At 36.7% G+C, this 19,498-nt stretch overlaps 1 protein-coding gene and 1 pseudogene across 1 annotated transcript; both read right to left on the reverse strand.

The window, feature by feature from the left end:
- Positions 1-834: 834 nt before the first annotated feature.
- LOC116140627 lies at positions 835-4,170 on the reverse strand (annotated as a pseudogene).
- Positions 4,171-5,061: 891 nt separating this feature from the next.
- Positions 5,062-10,561, reverse strand: LOC116140646 (DEAD-box ATP-dependent RNA helicase 53, mitochondrial-like). Its single transcript, XM_031426245.1, has 7 exons — positions 10,062-10,561; positions 9,252-9,663; positions 8,940-9,038; positions 8,579-8,803; positions 7,739-7,900; positions 6,904-7,366; positions 5,062-5,455 (listed from the first exon to the last, which is right to left on the reverse strand). The coding sequence occupies exons 1-6, from the start codon at positions 10,559-10,561 to the stop codon at positions 6,944-6,946; spliced, it is 1,821 nt and encodes a 606-aa protein (XP_031282105.1). The 3' UTR covers positions 5,062-5,455; positions 6,904-6,943.
- Positions 10,562-19,498: the final 8,937 nt, after the last annotated feature.

Consider the following 19,498-nt stretch of genomic DNA (forward strand, 5'->3'; position numbering starts at 1 on the left):
TGATAATTTAACTAAACACCCAAAAAAAAGTTTAGAAATTAACAAAAATACCCCCACTCACTCACATTTTCCAGATTTTGGACACCATCGATGGAAAAGGCCAGATCTTTGGCCATATCTAGTCGTCAATGGCGGCCAAAGATATGGCCGTCGTTGACTACCAAAAGCGACCAGATCTGGCCATCAATGGTGGATCTGGTCTTTTTCAACTAGATCTGGCCTTTTTCAACTAAATCCACAGTGGATCTGGCTGGAAAAGTCATCTCGGCGCACGACCGGCCAGATCCAGCCAATCGTATGCTGATATGGAGACTCCGGCCACCCTCCGATGGTGGTGGCCAACTGCCAATATTTAATGGATGGGTGGGAGTGTTTTGATAATTTTCAATGTTTTTATTACTGAGGTATTTAGTAAATTAACAAACCTAAGGGGGTGTTTTTGTTAATTTTTAAATCCTACCTCGTTATTACCACTTAACTCTTACTTTTTCAAAAATACTATCCAAAATACTAAAACAAACGCACCCTTGTTATTATTATGACTATTGAGTAGACCTGGCAAAACAGGTCTGAACCCGCAGGTCGGCCCGTACCTGAGTAAATAATATAGGGTACGAGTCTTTGGGCCCGTTTATTTTTTACCCGCACCCGGCCTTACCCGTTTTATAAACAGGTAGACCGGGTACACCCACGGGTGCCCGTTTGTAACTTAAAAAAAAAAAAAAAAAACTAATTCTTCTCCAAACCACAAGCCACCGCCTATTCTCTTTAGTCTCTCCCATGTTCACCGTAATTTAGATTTGGGAAAACTTGCAGGGGAAAAGCTCATTCACTTCAGCCAGAAGACTCAGCAGCATATGTATTACTCTCCAATTTGTATGCTGTAGTAGGACATTGGCAAGAGAGAGCTAAAAAGAGGAACCCATTCACATAACGACGATCTCTCATACCCCATAGCTCCCAGGTGGCCACCATGTGCGTAAGCATGTCTCCAATTCCTCCCTCAACAGCAATTCTTGGGAGCTGTAAAATAAAAAGTAATCAGACTATTAGTCCTTTAAACTATGTCCTTTTTTATTCAAAGACAAGTAATCAAAAGAGAGACAATAAAATTAATCAACAGAGAAAGACAAGCGGTTACAGTCTACAATTTGTACTTCAGCACTAGATTATAGGCTATTCACAAGTATAAGAATTATCAAGAAGTATCTAGTATCTTACAATCAGCTGATTTATTAGTCTATTCAAATTACAACTACAAATATACCATGCCAGGCCTAGAATTTCAATTTAACAAATCAATGTCTCCTTAATCAAATTAAAAATCATTAACAATACAAAGAACTTCAAATACAAAAAGTATTTTCATGCAAGTGGAACGGGATTTAACCTCAGTAAATCTGCATCCAACTCTTGTTCAATAGTCCTGACAGCCCTGGTTGCTCATTTGAGTACATAAGAATTGCATTCCCTTCTTCCCAGCACGGCCAGTTCGTCCTGGTCGTGTGACAAAAGTTTCTGAACTGTTTGGAAGCTCATAATGTATTACCAATAAAAATTTAAAAAAAAAAAAAAAGAAAGCGGTGAAAAAAAAGTGAACTCTAGATATGTAGAGAGAACAATGATAGCAGTTCATCAATTAAATGAAGCAGACAATTTAACATAAAAAATAAAAAAAAAAATTACTCGAAATATATAATGTGGAGACAAAATAAAACTTGTTCACTAGTTATCACGCAAATCTCACAAAAACATAATAGTTGCACACTTTTAGATCAAGCAAGAACCATATCAACTATCCAACAATGAAACAGGTAGACAGATAAATTCTCAATTAAAATGGAAAAGTTGGGCACAGAATGAGTAACCTAAGCAATGTCATAATAATTATGATCCAGAACATTATCAGGAATCAAAGAGAACTGGTACCTGATAAAAAGAAGGTAGACGGATATGATACAAATAAATTATGGGAGAAAAAAAAAACAGAAAAGAAGTACACAAAATATTGGCATACACATACGGTTTAGATATAGAGCATCAATATATAAACTTCACATAAGGTGAACAGTAAAACATGAAAAAATCACACTTCAGCTTTTTGAAGAATAAAGGAATATGCATCAGAAAAAAACAATAATAGTGACTAAGATGGCAACAAATTATCAAAAAACTGGTTAAAACAAGGATGGTATAGACATGACCAGGTCAACATTAGGTACATCAAGACCACGTCGCAGCAACATCAGTAGCAACCAGTATATTGAAATGCCCATCTCGGAAGCCTGAGAGGGTTCTTTCCCTCGACTTTGTGAGATATCCCCATGTAAAGGCTCACATTTATAGTTCTTCCATAGCATAGGCCAAACGGTCGGCATCCGTTTTGTCTGAGTGAAAACAATGCATTTTCCTTTTAGCATGTTCCTATACACAAATATATGTTGTGAGAGGAGAGAAGAAGGTTCAAATCGAAATTAATCACAAAATAACCCCCAACACGATACAACTTTAGCATCAAACTGAAATAGCAAACAAAGAATGAAGATCTAGATTCATACTGTTATGAGAGGACCAACAATTGAGGTTTGCATACATCTCTGATGCAATGGAATAGAGGGAAATTCCATCAGCCAATTTCTGATCAGATTCTCCAACCTGGGATAAGAATAAAAACACATAAAGGCATTGAAATTACAGGATCAGACAACATTAACTCTATTTCAGGAAGCCAACTGTAGTATCATCTCACCCTTTTTCAAATACATGTCCACAAACACAACCAAATAGAAGAATAACTAAATTCTATCCCAACAAGAATTTCATAAACTAAGCATAAATCCAATAAAAAAATTAAATCTTCACACTTACAAGATCGATAGTTAAAGGATTTTTAAGGTACTTATGCGTGAGGTTTCTAATCCAAGGTGGCATTGTTGCAGAGAACATCAACTTTGCCGCTTCTGTGGTAACTTGTCCAAGATGGTTTCAACGGCTTCCGCAAAGCCAACGCTAAGCATCTGATCAGCTTCATCAAGAACAACAAACTGAACCTCTGACAAGTTGAGAGCACCTCGCTTGATCAAATCAAAATGCGACCAGGTGTCCCGACAGCGACATCAACACCATAATCAAGAGCCCGCATTTGACTGGATATAGGAGTACCCCCATAGACACAAATGGTGTCCAATCCAGGAGCAGACTCCTGAAATTCCTTGTCTACTTGCTTTGCAAGTTCTCTTGTAGGCGCCAAAACCAAGCACAGAGGATTCCTTCCTCGTCTGCATATCACAGTACAGCATAACAAATTAAACCATAATAATAATTATCAATATTTATACTTTTATATATACAGAATTTTTTTTTTTTTTTTTTTTTTCCAAATCCAGAATCCAGGGAACCTCCTAGCTGAGCCCCCAACCAAGGCCATGCAGTTGCCCATGAGGCGGCTCGAATCCCAGACCTTGTCGGAGCAATCCACAGGCCTGAAAATCCAGCTAAGCCTCATGGGTGTATTATATAATATAATTATATATATATATATATATAGAGAGAGAGAGAGAGAGAGAGAGAGAGAGAGAGGTTAATGAGCAGTTTTCGGATACAATGATAAGTTTCTAAAAACAAAAGAGTCACATGAAATTAAAAAAATATTATTAGAAGAGAACAAACCCATGTTTAGCATTGAATTGAATGATCTTATCAAGAATTGGAATCCCAAAAGCGAGGGTTTTGCCGTCCCGTTCTGGCTCGACCAATCATGTCGCGACCCTGCATTGCTGGTTCCAAGACGGCTTTGTATGGGGAAACAGCTTCGATATTCCTTTACGGCTCAAAGCACTTACAATTTCTGGAGAAATGCCTAGCTTTGATATCTCAAGTCCATCATCTTTATTATCTTCCACCGCATACTCGTCCACAGCAGACTCAGCATGCCACGCCCTACCCGCCTTAAAATCCAACGGCCCAGATTTTCACATGGAAATCTAAGCCCCTACCCTCCTAGCCAAAAACCCCATAGTTCCAACATCACGGGGAACAACGGCGCCGTTTTGTGAAGGCAAGGGATGGTTGTTGTACAATACGTTTTCGGTGGAGCTCAAGGCGGCGGTGAGAGCCCGCTTTGGGGCAAGATATGATGATGATCTTCGAAGTATTATGCTCATCATTTTTTTTTTTCCTGTGTTGAGAGAAATGAGAAGAGGTTTGGGTTTTAGAAGTGGGTGTGAGGCGGACAGAAGGAAAGAGAAACGAGAAGGGTTTAGGAGAAAAGTAAAGGCGGTCCCAGATATTATGGAGTTTGCATCACCGTGGTCGTTATTATTTTGATTATCGTTAAAAACTTTCAAAATTACATTATTTCTATCCATATTCCAATCCAATTCCTGAAATATGTTGGTACATTATTAAGAAATATTAATATATTTTTTTTAATTTTAGACCTCTTGAGTTTATTAATTTCTTAATACCTCTAGGAAAAAAGTTTTAAATTAACAAAAACACCCCCATTCACACTATACTTGCCAGATTCCGACAACCACCTCGGTGGTAGCCAGAATCTGTAACAACGGGTGAATTAACGATCGGAACTGGCCATCGCAAGAAATGACCATAATTGGTCATATCTTTGGCCGTCGTTGACAGCTAAATCTGAACTTTTGTCGCCGTTGACGGCCAGATCTGATCGTAGATTGGTCTTTTCTTACCGATTCGTGGTGGATCTGGTCGAAAAATGCATATCGACGCCCTACTCGTAGATCGAATGTTGGAACTTATATTGATTTAGGTTAAAATACTTAAGATACTGTTTAGTATAAAACATTATACTATATAATATTGTGTCAAACATAGTAGTACTATATTAATTTATCTTTAATTTTTCAGTTAAATTTTTAATACGAGTTCTTTAAAATTTAATAATTAATTTAAAAATAACAGTTAAACATATAGACCTCAAGTTTGATGTAATAAAAAATCCCTCTATTAAAACTTATACTACGAAGATTTAATCAAAATTTACCTAATTTCCCTTAACATAATTTTTGTTATTTCAAAGTTCCTTGATTAATTATAACTCAAAGGAAAAATGTCATTTAACTCTGTAAATAATTATAACATAACATCGAAATTCATGTTTCAGGATGCTCCAAATTTAACTGAAGGCATTTGCCTAGCAATGCTTTCGCTTTACTTTTATCACAACGCTGGAAACAAAAACTACTTGCGCTGACAACTACTCTCCATGAATAGACTACACATTGTCCTCTTCTCGACATCTATATAAGAATACAATTATGACTAAAATATTGACAACAAATATGCAGCTCAGAACGTGCTCACATACCAAGAAAATGTAATCCACAATATAGCCCTCCAAACTTTGGTAAATACTTTCAAGTCTCTTCACATTTATTCCCGAGTATGTCTTCTTGTATTGCTGTCAATTGCCACCCATTACCTGCCATTGCATGTGAAAACCATAATTTTGGCACACAAACTACCCCGCCAACAATGAACTATTCAACAGAGGAGACTCGCATCTATATGAAACATGAAAACATACCACGTTGCCCCATTCACTCCAGCTTTACTAAAAACCATATATGATCATTCAACATTAAAATTCGTTTGCACTGAAAATATACTACTTGATGAAAGCTGAATCTTAACATGACAATGAATGCGACATAGCAAATTCAACAAATTTGCTTCTTTCCTACAGTTGTTCTTTCTTTCCTCTTAAATTTGTGCATGGGGAAGAGGGGGATCAGGAGGCTGTCAGGGGAGACTGCCAGGTTTGCATTCCTCCCTATAGTTTTGGTAGAGGGCTACTGTGAGACCCTTAAGGATGCCAAGGGTATGGACAAGCGTGTGGCTTTCATCCTTAGCCACAGCCTTGCCAAGACAATACATGGTTATATACTAAATAAGTATGGGCGAGATCAGGCATGGGGTGCTTGAGCGTTGAGACGCCAAGCACTCACCGATGAGATGGCTAGCGGGCACTTGTAAGCTTGAACATATGCGTGCAGGCATGTATCAAAATGGGCATGGGGCGCCCATGGGCAGGTCAAGCAAGCACACGAGCTGGGACTTGTGCAAACAGGCAAGGCGAGCAGCAAGTGGTCGAGTACACGCATAAGGCAGACAACAATGTGCATGGGGTGCATGTGGACATGCGCTAGATGATGGGATGCTCAAACAAGGCTGCATGGTTGCTGGACAAAGGTCGTGGGACGGTTTTATTTGTCTAGATAGACTTGTATGTGAGCAAACTGCTTGATAACTGCTAGATAGCGGTGTAACTGTTGTTGTAACTGCTATGCCAACATGTATATAAGGCAAGCAGGTTGTATAATTAGAGAGAGAGAGAGAGGGCAAGGGATATGTGTGTGTATTCCTTTGTTGTAACTTGGGTGCTTAATCTGTGATTGGGATCAGATTGTAATCAGTGGGAAACACTGTGAGGGTGCTTAAGTTCCTTGTATTCGGAATCTATAATATAAGGTTGGGTTTTCCCGTATATTCTATGTATAACAATTTCATTAGCCTCTCTTGTTTATTGTGTTTGTAATCTGTAACAGGGATACGCACACTTGAAGAAGGCTAACAAGTGCTAGGCGTGCTTGTGCCAAACAGTGCCTAGAAGGGAGTTTAGGCCCTGTGACAGCTACCATGTTCAATGCAACCAAAGCAACTTTTACGTTTTAATCTCAATGTTAAAATTCCCACTAATTTCAATCATATATGCAACAAAATCTAAAATATAGCATAATTCAAACATACAAAAGCAGCTGTCAGGCAATATCAAAATGAAGAAGTCTGATATATTCAGAATCAAAAGGAAGCAAAATACATATGGGTCCAATGTTTCTACAGAAAAGTAAAGGGGAAGAAAAGGCTTACCTGAAGTTAGGATGAATTTCGTCCACTATTCTGGTTATCATCAGTTCTGTTTTTTTCCAAAGCTTCCAAAAGGATTAGAATCTGAATTGCCATAACCTCCACCAGTCCAGCTTGATTGATTTCCACCAAAGTTCCCAAATCCACCTGAACGATCTGACCCATTGAACTCCCCAAATCCACCCGAACGACTAGATCCAGGACCACTAAAGTTCCCAGGTCGATTTGTATAAGAACCAAAGCGGCCAGAGCTAGAGCCACCATAATCACCACCTTGACTAAAACGGCCAGATCCAGAACTTCTGTAGCCTCCAGAGCGCCCAAACCCAGAATCCCCCATGCCACTGGAGCGGCCAAAACCCATATCACCATAACGACGATCTCTCATACCCCCATAGCTCCCAGGTCGGCCACCCATGTCGCTAAGCATGTCTCCAATTCCTCCCTCAACAGCAATTCTTGGGAGCTGTAAAATTAAAAAGTAATCAGACTATTAGTCCTTTAAACTATTGTCCTTTTTTATTCAAATTGACAAGTAATCAAAAGAGAGACAATAAAATTAATCAACAGAGAAAGACAAGCAGTTACAGTCTTAACAATTTTCGTACTTCAGCACTCGATTATATGGCTATTCACAAGTATAAGAATTATCAAGAAGTATCTATACACATCAGCTGATCTTATTAGTTTATTCAAATTACACCTACAAATATACCATGCCAGGCCTAGAATTTCAAATTTAACAAATCAATGTCCCTTAATCAAATTAAAATTCATTAACAATACAAAGAACTTCAAATACAAAAAGTATTTTCATGCAAGTGGAACGGGATTTAACCTCAGTAAATCTGCATCCAACATCTTGTTCAATAGTCCTGACAGCCCTGGTCTGCTCATTTGTGTAGATAAGAATTGCATTTCCCTTCTTCCCAGCACGGCCAGTTCGTCCTGTTCGGTGAACAAAAGTTTCTGAACTGTTTGGAAGCTCATAATGTATTACCTAATAAAATTAAAAAAAAAAAAAAAAAAAAAAAGAAAGAAAGAAAGAAGCGGTGAAAAAGTGTACTCCAGAATATGTAGAGAGAACAATAATAGCAGTTTCATCAATTAGAATGAAACAGACAATTTAACATAAAAATAAAAATAAAAAATTACTCGAAATAATATAATGTGGAGACAAAATAAAACTTGTTCACTAGTTATCATGCAAATCTCACAAAAACATAATAGTTGCACACCTTTTAGATCAAGCAAGAACCATATCAACTATCCAACAATGAAACAGGTAGACAGATAATTTCTCAATTAAATTGGAAAAGTTGGTCACAGAAATGAGTAACCTAAGCAATGTCATAATAATTAATGATCCAGAACATTATCAGGAATCAAAGAGAACTGGTACCTGATAAAAGAAATAAGACGTGATATGATACAATAAATTATGGGAGAAAAAAACAGAAAAAGAAGTACACAAAATATATGGCATACACATACGGTTTAGATATAGAGCATCATATATATAAACTTCACATAAGATGAACAGTAAAACATGAAAAAAGCACACTTCAGCTTTTTGAAGAATAAAGGACATATGCATCAGAAAACACATAATAGTGACTAAGACGGCAACAAATTATCAAAAAACTGGTTAAAACAAGGATAATGGTATAGAACTGACCAGGTCAACATTAGGTACATCAAGACCACGTGCAGCAACATCAGTAGCAACCAGTATATTGAAATGCCCATCTCGGAAGCCTGAGAGGGTCCTTTCCCTCTGACTTTGTGAGATATCCCCATGTAAAGGCTCACATTTATAGCTTCTTCCCATAGCATAGGCCAAACGGTCGGCATCACGTTTTGTCTGAGTGAAAACAATGCATTTTCCTCCTTTAGCATGTTCCTATAACACAAATATCTGATTGTGAGAAGGAGAAGAAGGTTCAAATCGAAATTAATCACAAAATAACGCCCAACACGATACAACTTTAGCATCAAACTGAAATAGCAAACAAAGAAATGAAGATCTAGATTCATACTGTTATGAGAGGACCAACAATTGAGGCTTTTGCATACATCTCTGATGCAATGGAATAGAGGGAAATTCCATCAGCCAATTTCTGATCAGATTCTCCAACCTGGGATAAGAATAAAAACATTAAAGGCATTGAAATTACAGGATCAGACAACATTAACTCTATTTCAGGAAGCCAACTGTAGTATCATCTCACCCTTTTTCAAATACATGTCCACAAACACAACCAAATAGAAGAATAACTAAATTCTATCCCAACAAGAATTTCATAAACTAAGCATAAATCCAATAAAATAAATTAAATCTTCACACTTACAAGATCGATAGTTAAAGGATTTTTAAGGTACTTATGCGTGAGGTTTCTAATCCAAGGTGGCATTGTTGCAGAGAACATCATACTTTGCCGCTTCTGAGGTAACTTGTCCAAGATGGTTTCAACGGCTTCCGCAAAGCCAACGCTAAGCATCTGATCAGCTTCATCAAGAACAACAAACTGAACCTCTGACAAGTTGAGAGCACCTCGCTTGATCAAATCAATAATGCGACCAGGTGTCCCGACAGCGACATCAACACCATAATCAAGAGCCCGCATTTGACTGGATATAGGAGTACCCCCATAGACACAAATGGTGTCCAATCCAGGAGCAGACTCCTGAAATTCCTTGTCTACTTGTTTTGCAAGTTCTCTTGTAGGCGCCAAAACCAAGCACAGAGGATTCCTTCCTCGTCTGCATATCACAGTACAGCATAACAAATTAAACCATAATAATAATTGATCAATATTTATACTTTTATATATACAGAATATTTTTTTTTTTTTTCAAATCCAGACATACCGGGAACTTCCTAGCTGTAGCCCCAAACCAAGGCCATGCAGTTGCCCATGAGGCGGCTCGAATCCAGACCTTGTCGGAGCAATCCACAGGCCTGAAAATCCAGCTAAGCCCTCATGGGTGTATATATATATATTATATATATATATATAATTATAGAGAGAGAGAGAGAGAGAGAGAGAGAGAGAGAGAGAGAGAGAAGTTAATGAGCAGTTTTCGAAACAATGGATAAGTTTCTAACAACAAAAGAGTCACCATGAAATTAAAAAAATATTTATTAGAAGAGAACAAACCCATGTTTAGCATTGAATTGAATGATCTTATCAAGAATTGGAATCCCAAAAGCGAGGGTTTTGCCCGTCCCCGTTCTGGCTCGACCAATCATGTCGCGACCCTGCATTGCTGGTTCCAAGACGGCTTTTTGTATGGGAAACAGCTTCGATATTCCTCTACGGCTCAAAGCACTTACAATTTCTGGAGAAATGCCTAGCTTTGATATCTCAAGTCCATCATCTTTATTATCTTCCACCGCATAATCGTCCACAGCAGACTCAGCATGCCACGCCCTACCCGCCTTAAAATCCAACGGCCCAGATTGCACATGGAAATCTAAGCCCCTGTCCCTCCTAGCCAAAAACCCCATAGTTCCAACATCACGGGGAACAACAGCGCCGTTTTGTGAAGGCAAGGGATGGTTGTTGTACAATACGTTTTCGGTGGAGCTCAAGGCGGCGGTGAGAGTCCGCTTTGGGGCAAGATATGATGATGATCTTCGAAGTATTATGCTCATCATTTTTTTTTTCCTGTGTTGAGAGAAATGAGAAGAGGTTTAGGGTTTTAGAAGTGGGTGTGAGGCGGACAGAAGGAAAGAGAAAGGAGAGAGGAGAAAGGGTTTAGGAGAAAAGGACGGTCCCAGATATTTATGGAGTTTGCATCACCTGTGGTCGTTATTATTTTGATTATCGTACATGCAACACACAAAAACTTTCAAATATTAAAATTGGCCGTCCGTCAGATTCACATACTAAATATGCATTGTATAGTCAAGGAAGGTTACACGAAACCTCTTGCAGAGGCCTGGAGGTCAACAAAATGTAGAGCGTAGCACTGCCTTCGATTATCTGCACATTTTTATAGATATTTTTATTTTATTATATCTAAATGTTAAAAAAATAAATATATATATTAATTTGTGTAGTTTACAAACAGATGTTTTAAGATATTAGAATAAAATTTTAGTAATTTGTACCATATAATATGAATTTCTACTTTGATGCGTAGGGAAGTGATTTCTTAAGTTGTAACCATATATAAAATTACTATAAAGGACTTCTATCTTAAAAGCTTCCTTTCTCGAAATTCTATGAAGCTGTTGGCAGTAAGGTGGAAAAGTGGCCCAACCCGCGACGGGTTAGTGCAAATTAGGCCTGGCCCGCGCTCTTTGTTCAAAATGGTCAACCCCGATCCGGCCCACCAAGTACCAACCCTAATCCATTGGGTTTTTATGGCCGGCCCTACAAAAAATTATTTTTTTATTTTTTTCTTTTACGTAATTTTTTTGAGTAATACTAGCCTTACAAAGAGGCATACAAAGAATCATACAAAGAGTCAAATCCAGCCCTTAAAATTCATGATTATATTTTTCTCTCTCTCTTTTTCCCTTTTTTCAAGGGTTGGATTTGACTCTTTGTATGCTTCTTTGTAAAGCTAGTATTACTCATTTTTTTTAGATAACTTTTCAAGTATCAATTCAATTAAATTAATTTTTTTTTAGCTAACATTTCAAATATTAATTCAATTTTAATATAATTAAATTGTAATATAATAATAATTAGATTTATTCATTTATCAAAAAATAAAATAAGAAATTACAATAATTATTACCTCGTTAAAAACCTTATAAAGAAAAACTCAATTGGGACAAAAACTTAATAAGAAAAAAAGAGTGTAATAATTGATAATTAATTTACAAATTATAATATTATTTTTACTTTTACTTTGCTAAGGTAGAAGAGAACTGAGCCAACTAGACTAGATATCTGGACCTCTAAATCAATGGAAGGAAGTGGTATGACCCTTTTATTCCTATTTACTTGTCGTCGAGTGGCCTAGGAGGAGAGATATCTCCTCACATATCCAATCTTACATCGATGCAGATTCTGTAAGTATTTAAATCTCATTTAGACCTGTTAGTTGTCAACCTACTAATGATTGGAATTTGGAACCAGTTAAATAAGCCTAACATTTCAATTACTATTTCAGGGACTTATCAACTAAAAGTTTGATTGGACTAGTGCCTAATTTTTTATCACAATTATAATTTTTGACCAAGCTGTAAGTTATTTAGGGTGTATTTGTTTCCCTATTTTTACCCTATCATTTTCAAAATACATATTTGTTTCCCTATTTTGAAAATACTATTATATTTTATTCAATTTTTTAAACCCCCTAAGTTTGTTAATTTAACTAAACATCCCCAAAAAAAAGTTTAGAAATTGACAAAAATACCCCCACCCACTCACATTTGCTAGATTTCGGCTATCATCGACAGAAGGTGGCCGGAATTTGGTATAATGGCACACTACCAGTTGGATCTGGCAGATAGTGGGCCGATATAGCCTATAGAAAAGGCCAGATCTTTGGCCATAACTAGTCATCAACGACGGCCAAAGATATGGCCATCGTTGACGACCAAACGCAGCTAGATCTGGCCTTTTCTGGCTAGATCCATGGTAGATCTGACTGAAAAAAGTCATCTAAGCACACAATCGGCTGCAATTGGCCAAATCCAGCCGATCGTGTGCCGATATGGCGACTCCGGCCACCCTCTGGCGGTGGTGGCCAGCTGCTAGTATTTAACGGGTGGGTGGGGGTGTTTTGATAATTTTTAATGTTTTTATTACAGAGGTGTTTAGTAAATTAACAAACCTAAGGGGGTGTTTTTGTTAATTTTCAAATCCTATCTCGTTATTACCACCCAACTCTTATTTTTTCAAAAATACTATCCAAAATACTAAAACAAACGCACCCTAGTTATTATTATGACTATTGAGTAGACTTAGCAAAACAGGTCTGAACTTGTGGGTCGGCCCGTACCTGAGTAAATAATATAGGGTTACCCGGCCTTACCCGTTTTATAAACGGGTAGATCGGGTACACCCGCGAGTACCTATTTGTAATTTAAAAAAAAAAAAAAAAAAAAAAAAACTAATTCTTCTCCAAACCAACCGGGGGCAGTTTATTAAAACAACCTCTCAAATTTGAATTTAATTAAAAGGCTATCAAGTTTTAAAGTTTTAACTAAATAGCCATATTATTGATTAAGGGTAATTAAACTTGATTAGTGCTTAATTATGATTAAAGAAGTATTATGTAATCTTTTAAAAATTATACTATATTCCCAAAAACCTGAAATTCTTGCAAACAAACCCAAACACCTTCTTCTTCCTCCGCCATTAACGCATCTCTACCTTGGTTGCTGTTTCTTCTTAGCTTCGTCTACATCTTCTTCTTTGTCTGCATCTTCTTCTTCTTCTTCCTCCTTCCTCCTTCCTCTACATCTTATTCTTCCTCATTCCTCTATATCTTCTTGTTCCTCCGTCATTAACACTTTCTTCTTCCTCCACCACTAACATCTTCTCTACCAAAGATCCCCTCCTCCTCCTCCTGAAATTTCGTCTAAGTATGTGTATCTCCTCTTTATATTTTATATTTTATATTTAGATTTACAAAGATTTAATAATGGATGGGGTTTGAGTTATGATTTTGATTTAGTTGTTTAGGTTGTTGGGTTGTGTTTGATATAATGCAAGTTGAAAGGAGTGAAATTTGTTGAATATTTCCTTGCATTGTGAGTAGCTAGGGGTGATAGCACCAATTGTAGGTGGAGATGGCTGAAAATGTGTTTTGGATCTAATGGATCGCTTAAGTGATCTGGTATATGACAGAAGATCGCTTAAGCGATCTGGTATAAGTTTGATATATGGTACCAGATCGCTTAAGCGATCTGGTATATGACAGAAGATCGCTTAAGCGATCAGATATATGGCAGCAGATCGCTTAAGCGATCAGGCTTATTTGTACTAGATCGCTTAAGCGATATACTAGATCGCTTAAGCGATGCAGTAAGCTATATACTTCGGTAAGAAATTATATTCCATAATGTTTATTTAATATTTAGTCCTTTTTTATTAATTATTAATTATTTTTTTCATTTCAATAGAATGTGAAAAGAACACTTCGGTCTTAATCAGCACCATACATAAAACTGAAAAATCTATTGTTATTCTATTATTTTTGTTAGTTCTTGGCAAGAAAGTAATATAAAAAAATATAATATTGATATAAAATTGAACTCTGCAACCATCTGCTCTGCACTCTATAGACTAAGGCTAAATAGACGGGATCGCTTAAGCGATTAAGGGTAATTTACTTCAATGTTTATTTTCCATGTTTATGGACATATGTTTAATATAGGTGTAAAAGAACTAATTTAATTAAAATATAATAACGGTCATAATCCACTGAATGAATTGTACACCTGATATGTTTAATATAGATGTAAACATTCTACACCATATATGTTTAATATAGCCGTAAAAGAACTAATTTAATTAAAATATAATAACGGTCATGGTCCACTGAACGAATCATACAATTGATATGTTTAATATAGACGTAAACATTCTACACCATATGTGTTTAATATAGCCATAAAAGAACTAATTTAATTAAAATATAATAACGGTCATGGTCTATTGAACAAATCGTACACCTAATATGTTTAATATAGATGTAAACATTCTACACCATATATGTTTAATATAGCCGTAAAAGAACTAATTTAATTAAAATATAATATCGGTCATGGTCCACTGAACGAATCATACACCTGATATGTTTAATATAGACGTAAACATTCTACACCATATATGTTTAATATAGCCGTAAAAGAACTAATTTAATTAAAATATAATAACGGTCATGGTCCACTGAACGAATCGTACACCTGATATGTTTAATATAGACGTAAACATTCTACACCATATATGTTTAATATAGCCGTTAAAGAACTAATTTAATTAAAATATAATAATGGTCATGGTCCACTGAATGAATCGTACACCTTATATGTCTAAGATAGCGTTAATCACTTAACCAATCTAGTGAAATACAATAAAAATAATCCAAATACACTGGATCGCTTAAGAGATTTCATTTCTCGCTTAAGCGATCCTGTGTATTTAGACTTAGTCGCTTAAGAGATTTGGATGTATTTATGTCATCGCTTAAGCGATTCTATGCTTTTACACTTGGTCGCTTAAGCGATCATCATAGATCGCTTAAGCGATCATCATAGATCGCTTAAGTGATCACGAACAAGACAAAATAAATAAGTGCCCAGACGCACGATCGCTTAAGCGATTTATTCTATCGCTTAAGCGATCCTTTGCTTTTAACCTTGGTCGCTTAAGCGATCATGTCCGAGGCAGAATAAACTTCTACCTAGATGCACAATTACTTAAGCGATTAAGTATATCACTTAAGCAATTCTTCGTTTTTATTATTGGTCGCTTAAGCGATCATGAACAAGACAATAAATAAGTGCCCAGACACATGATCGCTTAAGCGATCCTTTGCTTTTAACGTTGGTTGCTTTAAGTGATCATGTCTGAAGCAAAATCAACTTCTGCCCAGATGCACGATCGCTTAAGCGATCTAAAATCGCTTATACTAGACCGCTTAAGCGATCTTCTGTCATATACCAGATTGCTTAAGCGATCCTTTGCTTTTACTCTTGGTCGCTTAAGCGATTTTAGATCGCTTAAGAGATCCTTTGCTTTTACTCTTGGTCACTTGGAATTTGCGTCGGCATCCTGCTATTCAGTTTCAATTTCAACTCTTGCCCTCCCTTGTTCTGCCAATAGAATGTCTTCCGTCGATGCCATCTCCTCTCCTGGTGGAGCAACTTCAGTCATCGGAAGTTACTCCACCACAACTTCTTCTTCTCCATTTTTGGTAGACCCAGTGGTGCCTACAATTTGGGGAGTAGATGAGTTTTTTTCTGTTTCTTTAAGGATCTCAGCCATAATAACTTAATCGGGAATGGCAAGGAATGACAAAAATGCAAAGAGCAAAGAAATTGAGAAATTGCAGAAAATTGGAAGAAAAAACGAGAGAGAGAAAGGTGTTTGAATCCTGTTGTGAGAAAGAGAAGCATAGAGAAATGTGTTTTGCCTTTCAAATTTTAAATCAATTTCTCTTTATTATACTTTAACCCACAAATGTTTAAATCTTTTCACGATATTCCTTTTTGCTGCTTTAATTACACTTAAGTGTGCCACGTCATATTTTTTAACCCAAAAAAAATCAAAAAGATTTTGATGGCCATTTTGTTAAATGGAAACTTGGGATGGCCTGGGAGTTAAATTTCCTCAACCACAAGCCACTGCCTATGCTTTTAAGTCTCTCCCATGTTCACCGTAATTTAGATTTGGGAAAACTTACAGGGGAAAAGCTCATTCACTTCAGCCAGAAGACTCAGCAGCATATGTATTACTCTCCAATTTGTATGCTGCAGCAGGACATTGGCAAGAGAGAGCTAAAACGAGGAAATTAATGGATGATAGAAAAGTGAAAAAAGAAGCTGGTTACAGCTGGATTGAGGTTAAGAATAAGACCTACTACTCGTTCAAGTGGGATCAGAGAGAATACAGGGAGAGACTAAAGAGAAGGGTTGAAATTTTTTTTGTTTTTGGGATCATTACAGAAAACCTTGTGATTCACTATTAAAAGTCGTCGTCGTACCTTCAAGCGAGGCCATGATGACGACTTGAAGCAAGGGCACCGCCGCGGCTTCAAACGATGCGAAGGCAACGACTTCAAGCCATGGATGGTGGTGGTGGATGATGATTGTGACAGTGGTGGTGTTGGTATGGGGTTTGGGTATTTTGTTATTTTGTTAATGGTTTGATATTGGTTTTTATTTTGAGATTTTTCTTTATTTGGGTTTCTTGCTTTTTAATTTAAAGTGTTTGAGGGATGTGGAATGATGATGGTTGTTGAAATGGCAGTTGATGGCAGTGGTGAATAGTGATTTATGATGGTTTGTTGAAAGCTTGAAATCGAGAATGGTGTTCTTGGAGTGTTTTGGGGAGAAGAAGGGGGTTGTTTGGTGGGTAGGATAAAGGTCGTTTGGTGAAAAAGATTAGAGGCTATTTGGTGGGTTAGATAGAGGTTGTTCGGGTGAATGGGGTATGATTGTAAAAATGAAAAATGTATAAATTGTGGGGGTTTAATTGTAAAAATTGAAAGCTGGAGTGAATAGTACAGGTACCCGCGGGTCCACCCATACCCGTATAGGGTAAGGTACAGGTCCAATACTTTGGACCTGTTTAGATCAACCCATTTTGGGCCCATACCCGTTAAACCCGCACCCGTTTAGACCCGAGCCACACCGGTCCACCCACCTAATTTGCCAAGTCTACTACTGAGAAATGATTTTTATTGGTTATGAAAATGAAAGATCAACTTTACTTTGGATTTGCAGAAATTTGTCTGGAAACAAACTCAAAGGTTCAATTTCAGCTGCACTCTTGGAAAAATAAAATGATGGCTTGCTGTTACTAAGGTTTGATTTATGTTCAAAGTTCAAGATATAAATGATTATTGTTCATAAATTGTCAACCATAGATGATAAGGCAGAGAAATTATTAAATCAACAGACTGTTTATATTTATTTGAATTGTTACATTAATCATCATCTGTTGATTCAGAGTGGAAGAAAATCCAGATCTTTGTGCTAAAGTTTCATCTTTAGGGGAGGAAAAGTTTACTATTCCATTATTAGTAGCAGCAGTGGCATTATGTGTCCTCTTGGCCGCACTGGCCATTTTATGGAGCCTTAAAAGGACAAAACAAGGAATGAAGAACGGGTCATTGGAATTGAAAAATTGAATGTAGAGCGTAGCACTGCCTTCGATTATCTGCACAATAGTTTGGTTTTTTATTAAGACTAGGGGTGTGCAAAATAATCCGATATCCGATATTTGATCCACTCCGATTCAAAAAAATAGAATATCCGAAAATCTGGATCGGATTCTAGTTACAATTTTGAAATATCCGAATTTTCATATCGGATCGATTCTTAAAAAAAAAAACCGGATATCCAAATCTGATCCGGTTTTTTAAAAACAACTAATTATAAATTGTTTTACTAAGTCTAACAATGAAAAAAAAAGATTGAAGATTCCAAAAAAATCGGCGCTTTTTTTATTTCCTCACTTAAGACTCAACTTTCTTCACGATCTGGTATCTTTACTTTGCTTTTTTATTTGGTTTCCTTCGGTTTCATTATTGTTTCACACTTTCACTCAAGACTCAACTCTCTTCAGGACTCGTTTTCTGCAGTTTCTTCATGATTCGGATTAGGCTTCGAATTTTGTGGTTACTGGTTACTTAGTTTGTTCTTCACTTCTTCTCCACGATTTTGAGTTATTTTCTTGCTATGGATTACTAATTCCACGATTTTTTAGTTTGTTTTTAATAAAAATATAGTCAATCCACCATATGTTCGATAAAATTACTCAGTGAACCTGCGTTTCATAATCTCTTCCTATTGTATTATCTTTTTATTATGTTTTAACATCTGGATTCATTTTTAACTTTCAGTTCGATTAGCTATCAAGTAAGGTTAATTTCAATTTGAAGTTCATATATTTTAACAAAAATAGTGAATAATGTATGCTTTTGTTATGTGCTACAGTTTGCGACCTCGTAATGGGTTCATGAATGGGTAGAGAACAAGGATCGTCCTTGCATACTCTACCTATGATGGAATTTTGTAAGACACTTCGAGGGATCCTAGGCCTCCTTAGTTTGTTTAATTCGAGAAAAACCACAACTCCAAATCAACACAAAGTTTGAAGATAATACTGATCAGATAATATTCATTCTTGGCCTCAAGCTATTACATAGCCGAACAGCTTTTGATGGAATAGGCAATAACCCATTCTTACAAAAAAGGAAAATTACAATCGCATAATTCTAGCACAAATTTATTGAAAGGAAATAACATTGATTGAAAGGAAATAATATTAATTTAATTATTGATGGTAAGCATCAATCACTCCCATCCCATGATTCTTGGTCCCTAACAACTCTTCCCTCCTTAAAAATTTCCTTGTCCTCAAGGAAAAAGCATGTCTTCAATTCTGCCAGATTCTCCCATGTGGCCTCATCAGGAGAGAGATTTTGCCAATGAACAAGAGCTTCAAATTCTCCTCCTTTTTTACGAGTTTCCAGAATGGCTTGAGGAAGTGGGTGGAATGCCGATTCTGCTGGTAATTTGGGTAGAGTGGGAGAGATTTTCTCTTGATTTCCAATCCTCTTTTAAGGAGAGAAACATGGAAAACTAGATGTAATTTAGATTAGGGAGGCAACTCCAATTTATATGCAACGGTGCCAATCTTGGATAAGATTTTAAATGGACCAAAAAATTTGGGACTAAGCTTGAGATTTTTCCATTGAGCCAATGACAACTAACGATATGGGCGCAATTTTAGGTAGACAAATTTGTCCACTTGAAAACTCCTATCTGTGTGCTTCTCATCATAATATTTCCTCATTCATTCTGTGCAATTTTCAAATTGGCCTTGACATCCTTAATCACCATGTTCCTTTCAAGCAGAAATTTGTCAACAGACTCCGCACGCGAAGTGCCATGAACATA

Source organism: Pistacia vera, unplaced genomic scaffold, assembly GCF_008641045.1.
Source record: "Pistacia vera cultivar Batoury unplaced genomic scaffold, PisVer_v2 Contig374, whole genome shotgun sequence".
Lineage (NCBI taxonomy): Eukaryota > Viridiplantae > Streptophyta > Magnoliopsida > Sapindales > Anacardiaceae > Pistacia > Pistacia vera.